Consider the following 10745-nt stretch of genomic DNA (forward strand, 5'->3'; position numbering starts at 1 on the left):
ATCTATCTATCTATCTATCTATCTATCCCGATTTCTCTCTTTCTCCATATAGCCTAACATTTCATCATTCACGCTCTCCATAGTTCCCCTGTGGTGCGAGCACAGGGCGGCTGTTAAGCGCCTTTAGCGAGCTTGCTTGTTTCCTGTCACTTGCGCAGTAAATCCTGCCGCCTGCGCTGTGCGGAGATACAGGGCAAACCGTACCTGATGGGGAAACCCAGCATGACGTAACACCGGTATTTCCATCTGGAAAACGCTGTTTTACTGCTGGAGTCCTCCTCACTCTCCATCTCTCTGTGTGTGCTGTACGTTAACACCAACCAGCAGAAACACCCACCTACCCAACTGACAGACGGAATCTCACTATACATCAGCCAATCTCATCCTCCCCTCTTTCATGACAAGGCGTGCACGAGTCCTATCATGAAAAAAAGGTTCATTGTGCGACCTGAGTAACGTGCAGTAACGGGGTGTCGGCAATGGTAACTGCGTTATAGTTACAGTCAAAGTAATTAGTTAGATTACTCATTACTAAAAAAGGTAACGCCGTTAGTAAAGCCGTTACTTTCAACTCCGTCACTGCCTGGGTTATAGCTAAAGAGCTGTTGGCTAAAAACTGTATACACTAAGACATCTATCTCCAGTCCTCAAGTCCTGCAACTTTTAGATGCATCTGTGCTCCAGAACAACTTAATAAAATAGCTGAATTCATGCCTCATTATGCAGTTCAGGACTCAGTCTGAGAACGGCAAACTGTAAACCCTAGCTCTTGTTCCTTTGCCTCTAGTGGGGTCAACATTAAGAAGGGCCATGGTTAGGAAAATGAAGTCCGACTTGCTGTACCAAAGCACACGAATTATGCTAGTCCACTTGGGACCATAGCGTTCGGTAACATAACTAAAATAAACATGAGTTACACAAATCTTGAACGGGTGAAACTCTCCATTATAAAACCCAAAACATATGGTGGTTAGGCTTTCAAGTACCTCACAGAGTGCATGCAAAGTAGTAATGAATATTTCAGTTTAGTGAGGGAAGTTGTGGTTATACAACCCGTCATACAAAGGATTGTGGGATTCATTAGACCGCCATAGAACCAGATAGCAACTTTGTGAGGCCCTGTGCTAAATTAACTATGATTGAAAACATACAGGCTCCTTTTCATATCTCCTTCCTTTTTTAGCACTATTTGGACAGAACTGATCATGGCAACACCTGAGACACTTCTGCCTTCACTCAAGTGTCCTCACCAAATTTGCTGTACTTGGATCGAGCTCCAGTCCTTCTCCAGAGTCCTTCTAATGATCTGATTATTAGACTCGGGTGTGCTGAAACAAACACGCATGTAAAAGATAGAGGACACTGGACCTCAAGGGGTCAAATTTAGGAACCCTGTCGTAGAAGATCAGCAGGAAGATAATTTAGCTATGGGTCAGTTCCTTTTTTAAAATGATGTTTAGATTAGTTTTATTTAAATTATTTATTTGTTTACATCTTCTTTTTAGCCCTCCTCTTGTCAGATTTGCTAACATTAATGTTAAGTTGTTTAGGCAGCGGATTGGACTAAGAGAAAGTGAGAAATAGCTAAAACCTGAAGAATAGCAACCCTTTAAGAAAAGCTAAGTATTTAATACGATAGTTAAAAACTTCCACAAACAGAATGTAAATAAAAGAAATAATCTTCTCTTTCTTCACAGCACTGGGCATTACAAATGTGTTTTGTCTTCAAACCTTCAGTCATGAACTCCACAATTGGCTCCATAAACAAGTGGTGAAAGGAAGAAACTAATTGACTAAGATTTTAACTAAGTTAACCTGCAATAGTTCTAAAAATATCTATAATATTCAATAGAGATATTGATGCGGTTTATTCTAGAGCATTTAATCATGAAAATTGTAGAACAGAAGCTAAAGACCTTGAAATAGAACTATACACGATGGAGTTTCCTTTGATTGAGTTTGTTTGTCATTTGATGCTGTCAGTATGTAATTTGTTCTTAGCATGGCATTTTGCAGAAAGCAAACATTGTCAAAACACTAAGCTGAAGCAACAAACATGAAAACAATGCAGTGCTTTTGAGTAAATGATAGAGAAATTCATATGAAACACAATCAGTGACTTATTGGAACATCCAGTTACAGTATTTCATTGAGGGACTGGAAATTTAAGAAGGGTGACCATTCACACTCTCCAGTAAAAGGGGGTGATGTCATGAGCATTTATTTGTATCTGTTATCTGTGTCTGTGAATAACTTCACAGATGTGATGTTAGTTGCTTTTGAGAAGCTTCCATACAGCATATATATACAGTATGTCATGGTATTAAACAATTACTGGCAGATACACTCATAGATCCTATGTGCCACTGTTGATTGTTACTGTTTTTGTTTGTAGGAAAATTATTTGCATTCTCAGTCACCACAGAACAAAACTTCCAGCAACTTATCAGCACTGCAACAATGCTATTGATTCAGCGTGTATGCTGAATACAAAGAAATATATGACCACTACCCTATCCCCACTTGGTATGCTACAGCAATGTTTTTATATTGATCTATCTGGTTTGTTTCTGCATGAAATGATATGAAACTCTTGAAATGCAAAACATATTAATCAGTTCTGACTGCTGCTGTGAATCTTGACTATGAAAAGGCAAAATGCCATTAATCCATTAGCCTTCTTGACAAACATTAAGCCCTCTTTCTGCTTGACTTTAATATATGTTCAAAATCCAGATTGTGCTTATATAAAAATAGTTGGATTACATTTGGATCAAAATATTGAATGCTTATCCTGCTTTCCAATTTAAAATAGATTTATCTTCCTTTTCTGAGGAGCAAACTGCAGTATGTATCACCTACCCACATCACTTCATTTTAATCTTGTATGAAATTTATTTTTTACTTTCCATTACAAGAGCTGTGCAAGTCTCCTTAGGTACTGATAATTGCTATGCATGCAATATTCTGATTAAATTCATGCTTCATTGTTAATGCTTCCAGACATATTCCAGTACACCTTTGCATATGTGTTGGTTGATTACGCTTGCTTTGAAGCTCACCTTGATTTGTTGTGTTTTTTGCTTAGTCTTATCATGGTTCAGTCAGCAGGGACCTTGGGTTTTTCCTGTAGAAATTTACTTCTGAAGAGAACAGAAAAGCACACTACCATGTTGGACTTTAAAAGAAAACTACACATTTTTAAACTACTTCAGGTGCTACTGAAGATAAATTATCGGCCAACTTAATTTAGATTTGCTTAAAGCTTCTTTTTTTTTACTTTCAGCTTAGGTAATACGATCTAAGATGGGAATATTCATCAAGTTAGGATAAGGCCTTTGAAAATATATAAAAAAGATTTTAATAAAGTTAAGCTCCATTATCTAACATTGCAGCTGTTAAATTTTATTTTGAAAATGCCTGGAACACCTTATTGCCCAGTATTTCAAATTCCCTTCACCAGATTATTTGCATGTAGTTACATGATGCATAAATCACCAATGGAAATGTCTTCACTAGTTGAAACCAGAAACTGACTTTATTTGACCTGTAAGGGAATATTTCTAGCTGCTATTTTCATGCAGCAGGTTCAGCTGAATTTTGTGTTAGATTTTCTTTCACATTGTCTTTTTAAACTAACCCTTCTTGGGTTTTCTTTTTATTCTCATGTTTATTCATCTGTTCATTGATAGGTTAATTGATTTATTTATTTCATCACATCAGTTCCAGAGTTCCTTGCATGCAGGAGTGGAGCAAACTACACTAAGAAAAACCTTCCAAGCAATGGGATGTGTCTGTTCAATATATTGTACACTTGTGCACTCACTAGCAATTGGAAACTACGATTTTAAAAACCAGATGGAAAAAACCTTAGCAATAACATATCCATCTTTATTCTTTAGAAGTTATTTTACATTTTAAGTCATAATTGACCTTCTGGAATTGTCATAAATTCTCCTTTTTAGTTCATTTCTTGTTTGTATTCATTCTTCTGCAAGCCGGTTTTGAGTCAGCAGTTTTCCCAGTCATGGTATTTTATTATATTCACTGAGAAAAAAGCACTGTTATGTGAAGGAAAAAAAATCGAAAGCAACTGAGGCGTTAAGGTCATGCAATTTCAGCAAATAAAGACCAAATACATGTGTGTGCATGGGTGTGTGTCTGTGTGCATGTGAGCATTAGACAGAGACTGATGAAGACCGAGAGAAGTGCGAAATTGAGATAGGAAGTGAATTAAGAAGAGTACAAGCAAGGAAAAATAAAGACTTTTTTGTATAGAAAGCAAGGAGAGAGAAAGAGTTAGGGGTTCAGATGGACAAAGATAGCAGAGTCTTGCAGCGAATGTCCATATCTCTAGCCACCAATGACTCCACATGCTGCACTTCAACTAATGGACTCTGTCTTCCTCTACTGTCTTATCAGCCCTCTCTCCCTTTTCCATCCCTCGCCCTATCTTAAATGTACTCAAAGGTGTGCTATCTTTCCACTTAACGGCTCTACCTCAATCTCATTTTTATCACACTTTCGTCTTGCTCTTTCTCTCCACTTCTATCTCGCTCTTAAATACTTCCGGTCTTCTTCGTCGGTCTCCTTCTCATCAGTTATCATCCATCTCTTCACCAACAGTTCACCTACACTTCTGGTGGACTTATCTATTTACTGAACCGGTTGAAGATATATATTTGATGTTTCGTGTCCTATGCAAGCCTCTGTTCTCTCCCTGGGGAAATCCATCTTATCATTTCATTTGAGTACGGTGAAATGTGTTAAAGAATGCCTGTCAGTGTTAGTGATTGACCATTTGATTAAGAGTCTTTTCAGTAAACATGATATTTTATTTGCACACTTTTCAGATGACCCAGGAGCAATACATCCTTGCAGCCCAGCCAAACCCCCTCCACCAGCGAGGAGCTTCAGAATGCAGTGCCCAAGTTTACCCAGCAGTCGGCATCTATGGGTGGAGAAAGAGATGTTTGTACTTCTTTATCCTTCTTCTACTTGTCACAATGATTGTCAACCTGGCACTCACCATCTGGATTCTCAAAGTCATGAACTTCACTCCGGTAAGAGGCTCCTGCATGTGCATGTTGAAGTGCCAAGTTGTTATATAGAATTTGCCTTCAAGAGTCTTTGTTTTTTTTATTCAAAGGGTCTCTTTAAGAGTGTATAACGCTACATCATATTTACAATGAAGAATGAATAAATGTCATCTTAAAATTGCTTTGTGCTTTATCCCTAATATCAACTGTTATTACTTTCTTGGTGTGTTTTGGCACATAAAGATAATAATTTTGTAATAGTGAAGGTGATCCACATTGCGAAGGATAGCTTTTGTTAGAGATAATATGGCCTTATCCAGAGGACAGATTGAAATTGTGGCACTGTAGGATTTTCTGTGAATTCGTTTTTGCCTTCCTTTTATTTACACGCACCATATCCCATGAATGGTGCAAAGTCATCTCCACAGTTTTGATTATATCCTGCAAGGCTGACTATCACTACAATGCCACAATTTTGTATGCTGACTGCTGTTCTAAATCCTGAGTCCTTGCAGATAAAATCTTTGTGCAAAGGATTGTTCGATCTTATCCGAACTATGTTTGTTCCCTCGTTTACTTGTCTCACTTAAAAGAAATACAGAGTTTATCTTGTCCAGACTGGAACATAAAAGTACAAGAATGAAGTTCACCATTCTGGGTATTCAGCTGCAAGGGTGCTTTTTTTTTTTTTCTTTTTTTTTTTTTCAATGAACCACAAATGATTACTTCAGTGAATATTACAATAGAATTGATGTGGGGTTTGTTTGCTAATTTCTTTCCTGACGTTTCTGCTAAAGAGGTTTTTTTTTTCCGCTTTTTTTTTTTTTTTTCAATTTCTGGATATTTTTAGAACCTCAAACTAAGGTTGAAAAAGAAGAATAAAAACATTGGTTCTTCATATTACTGTAAGTGTAATCTCTGTTGAGATTTTTGGTCAGAAGACATCCTGAGTGAAGATATGCACATTCATTTATAAGCAGATTGGTATAATTTTAAATGCCCTTTCATGGAACTCCAGTGTAGTTCTGCATTATTTCTTTTACTAAGTAAATCAGAAAATCTGGCATTTTTTATTATTTTTTTACTTTCTGTCCAGCTTCTGCTCAAATGCTAAAAGCAAAAAAAAAATAAAAAATACCCCTAACCAAAAAAATAAATATTCATAAAAACAGAGGCAAATGCATACCAATAATTTATTTTTAAGATAAATCCTTTTCAATGACTGCACCATTCTATTAGGGCTGTAGCTCTACTTAAAGTGAAAATAATATTAATATGTTCGCTTATGTATACCAGCTCCTGTTTTTTTTTAAACATTCATATAATTCAAAATAGTGACATATTAATACTGTTATGTTCAGGGAGCAATTGTTTTGTGATTAGAAACAATTTATTTTTGTCTAATCTGACCTTAGATTATCATATAAATGAAAGACAAGATTTCTTAGGCCATATAACAGGGGAAATATAGACGATCATAACACAGCATGGGTTGAACCCACTGAGTTTTATTTTACTTATTTTATTTTGGGGGGGGATACTCTTCTTTCTTAGAACTAAAATGAAAACACAGAGATCTTGTTTCGTTTACAAAAAAACCCCAAAAAACTTATATGAATCCTCTTGTTACTTGCAACATTTTTTTATTCTTGAAAAATAATTACTGAATGCCAGTGGTGCAATAAAATATTTAAATAAATGAAAACCCTTTGCTTTGCCTTTGTTTATATTTTTTTCATATCTACTCTATTGTATGCCTCTGTGATTTTAACTGCAAACTTTGAGAAAAATGAATTCAGGACAGCAAAGATTTGACTGAAAGAAAATAAATTCTGCAAATGTTTTTTTTTTTGTGTGTGTGTGTATTGCATAGAGAAGAAGAAACCCAATCTGAGGATACAATTAGAGAAAACAAGTGAAAAACTTCAGAAAACATTAATCTAAACATGGAGTAAGGGAGCAATGAATCTTAAAAGTGAGAAGAGAACTTAATATGGTTGAGTGGTTGTCTGTCTCCACATGGTTTTGCTGTAGTGTTTGATGATTCATTCCCCTCTCTTTTCTCTTTCTTGCCCTCTGCCTCTGGGGTCCCTGGGGAGTCAGTTAGGTGTCTGTTTTAGAGTTCTATGAAGGGAAAGTCGGTGGATGCTGAGTTGACACATAGAGTCTAAACTCAATGATGCATGACTCTTAAAAGTATAACTGTGTGTTTTTTTTTCTCTGCTGTTGGACATTCTTCTGAGTAAATTATATATCAGACTACATCTGATCTGCCTGTTTTCAGAATCTGATCATTTTTAACTTTTAGCATCCCTTAGGTCATTGGCTGTCACCTGACGTCAATAGAACGTCAGTAGAATAACCTTTCATTCAACACGGTTTTATTTCTATCAGAAATAAGGTTAAACTCCAGAAAACATAAAATGATAATTTACTTAGCAAACTAATAAAATAATAGTAAATAAGCAATAAAAAATAAGTCAAGTTTTGTTAGAGGATGATCAAATATTTAGTGTTTTACAGATAGAGTGACTTTCAAAAGTATCAAAGCAAAATGTAGGTAATTGTGAAGTGAAAAGAGAATTAATCAATGTTATGGGTTTTCCTTTATTAAAGACTAATCTTAAAAGTGTGTTATCTGCTTTTATTCAATGAATGTTAATCTGAAACCCCTAAACTACTGAAACCACTAAATAAAATCAAGTGTAAGCAGTTGTTTGTAGAAGTCACACAATGGTTAACATACTGTAGCTGTTCCTGTGAAAGCCTCAGAGAGATAATCAATGAACAGCATTGTAAAGGAGCACCAGTTATCTTAGTGATAAGGTTGTGTTAAAGTTTTAAAAGAAGATTTAGGTTATGAAATTATATTTACAGTTAGAGCACAGTTCAATCATACGCTGCAGAAATCCGCCATTCTAATAAGATCAGCTTTTAAGTTGCACCTTTAAGAACAGCTGTATTTTTACAGTGGCTTCTTCTAATGCTAGAACCACATGAGAAATCTATGAATTAAAATCGGATGCCAGACATAATTTCCCACTTAAGTTGTAAACCCACTTTTAGACATGTTATGGATTTTGTCAGTTTGGTATTGACCCAAAAAGTAAGTGTCTAGTGATAAAAAACAGAGAAAAAGAATACCGTTACAGGAACAGCTCTGGCTGTGCATCTTGGCCAGTGAAACAGTACAGGGTGCGATATGTGATGTTATTATTGATTCTGTTAAGAATAGAAAATTAAATGTAGAGGAAAACAAGAATGAGGCCCATATTATCTGTACTAAAATTACAAGTGCTGTAAGTCATATCAAATAACATGTAACATGACTTGTTTATACTTGTCCTTGTTTGTATTACCTATTTAGGTTCATTTTGGTATATTTTCTAACCTTCTGAGGAGTCAAAGCACAGTTTGTGTTTTTTTTCTCATTAAATCCAAATGTTAACATTTTATATTTTAAGTCATAATTGATCCTCTGCTGAAAAGTTTTGTGCAGGAGAGAGTTTTAGTCTTTATTCATAGACTACAGAGGTTAGAAATACTCAGAAATGCAGGGAGAAGTGAGAGTCTTATTTTTACTATCTTCACAAAGTCATGTAGCATAAATACAACATTATGGTAAGCTTAAAATTATTGATACCTCTTGCATACATCAATTTAAAATTAACCTTTTTTTTAGTATTGAATTATATATTTAGAAAGAAAAAAAAATCTGGGATGTCTCTCAAGACAATATAAACTATGATTTTGTTGCATTAAATATTACATGGATACTCTATGGATTATTTTGATTGACCAAAAGGAGAAATCATCTTTATATCAATCAAAGCCTTTTTATTCTATCCAGAATCTACATGTTACCACTATTTTTTCAATTACTTATTTTTGTAATTTTCTCCTAAAAGAAGTGTCTTTGCTATGATTATCCAAACGTGTTACTTCCCATAGATTATTAGTCATAACTAAAATAGGAGTGAATTCTTACTTGGTCTTGAGACCGGGTTGTTGGGGCAGCAGAGACTTCTTTTTTCCCTAGACACCTTCTCTGACTGAGGTTTTCCCAGGCCGTCTGAGAGACATGGTTTCTCCACCATGTCCTGTGCTGTCCCCTGGGCCTCCTCCAAATACCAAATGAAGGTGTCCAGTATGTATCTAAAAAAGCTGTCCAAAAACACTTCAGCTGACTCCTCTCTATGGAGAAGAAGTGGCTTTACTTTGAGCCTCTACTGAGCTGAGCAAGCTCCTCTCCATATATCTAAGGGAATGCCCAGCCAACCTGCAAAGGAAGCTCATTTCAGTTGCTTATATCACAGATCTTTCTCTTCTGTTCATGAACCAGATTTAGTGACATAGGGGAGAGTAGGAAGGAGCTTATCTTCAGTCCAGCCACTTCAAACCCCCAAAAAGACCCCCTCTGGTTTGTCTTAGCCCAACAATCCTGTCCATCAAGGTAACGGTGACGGAGGGCAACCCTCCTGGGATTAAATATGAACTGGTAATACAGACATCCCAAGTTCCAAAAGCTTACCCCCCCAGCCCCCCACCCCTGGATAATTTGTCTGACCACCTGAAGCCACGGTTCAGCAGTCAACAGGACTCTTTTTTCCAGTACCATGGCATTGGCATTATCAGGGAGACTGAGAAATGTGAACCCCCGATAGTTGGAACACACCCTCTGGTCTCCCTTCTTTTGGTGGGGAACCCCAAACTGGCAGTTCAGGGTAGGACTCTCCTCGACCTCCACACAATAATGAAGAAGTGTTTGAGCCTCAACAGCCTGTCAGCATCTAGAGACTTAAGGTCAGACCTAACATGGTATTTATTTTATTTTTTAAAGGAACACCATAATGACAAACAAACATTATTATTTTAGTTTGAAGGTTTAGGCTTCTTCACTGCTTTAGTATTTGGACAAGTGCCAGTTTTGATTAAACCATTATGTTACTCACTACCACCAAATCCTGAAGGAAAATGTCAGCCCATGAGTTTATTACCCTAATCTCAAGCACACTTGGGCTGTGAAGCTGTTTATCCAAGCACACAATAAAGGCTGAGATTAAGTCAAACTCTAGACTTTAATCATATTCAGATGTTCTGTCTTGTTCATGTAAAAATAATGAAGCTGAGAGACAAGAGTGAGCCAAAATCCCCCCACATATGTGTTGAAAAATAATTGCTTGTTATTGAAACCACTAGATAATTGTTGTTACTTTCCAATGTAAAACATCAAGTTATTACTGTAGATTAAGAGAGGAAATACATTATTCGTCTGGCTAAGGTTAGTTCGATTATTTTGGTAACTAAATTTTATATTTATAAAGGATAGCAGCCTTTCTATTGTTTAATATTGCAATTACTGTTTTTCATGTAATCTTTGTCTAATAAAAAAAAAAACTAATTTAGTTGTGAGTACTTTTACTCTGCTATATGAGTGTTCTAGTTATTGAAACATTTACTTGTCACGATTGCAGAGAAAAAATATAAATATGTCTATCATGCATAAATTACATAAACACTGATGCAGAACTCTCCTACCTAATTATCTCCAATCCCAGTTCTGGGAGTTGCTTCTTACTTGGCTTCATGGCTGTCATATCCGTCATCAGCATTCAAATCACATCCAGCGGGCTGCGGTATAATGAAGGCCTTTGTCTTACTTTTTGTTTTGGTTGGAGTTTCCAGATGAGATTCTTATTGTAGTTG

General features: G+C 36.1%; 1 protein-coding gene across 1 annotated transcript in view; it reads left to right on the forward strand.

The window, feature by feature from the left end:
- sgcz (sarcoglycan zeta) overlaps window positions 1-10745 on the forward strand; it is a gene marked incomplete at its 3' end in the record, with an annotated part of 392881 nt that overhangs the window by 216179 nt on the left and 165957 nt on the right. The window contains exon 2 of the mRNA XM_015390396.1: window positions 4854-5063. Within this exon, the coding sequence (XP_015245882.1) occupies window positions 4854-5063 (210 nt within the window). The remainder of the gene's footprint in view (window positions 1-4853; window positions 5064-10745) is intronic.

Source organism: Cyprinodon variegatus, unplaced genomic scaffold (genome assembly GCF_000732505.1).
Source record: "Cyprinodon variegatus isolate N-32 unplaced genomic scaffold, C_variegatus-1.0 Scaffold496, whole genome shotgun sequence".
NCBI classification, from domain to species: domain Eukaryota; kingdom Metazoa; phylum Chordata; class Actinopteri; order Cyprinodontiformes; family Cyprinodontidae; genus Cyprinodon; species Cyprinodon variegatus.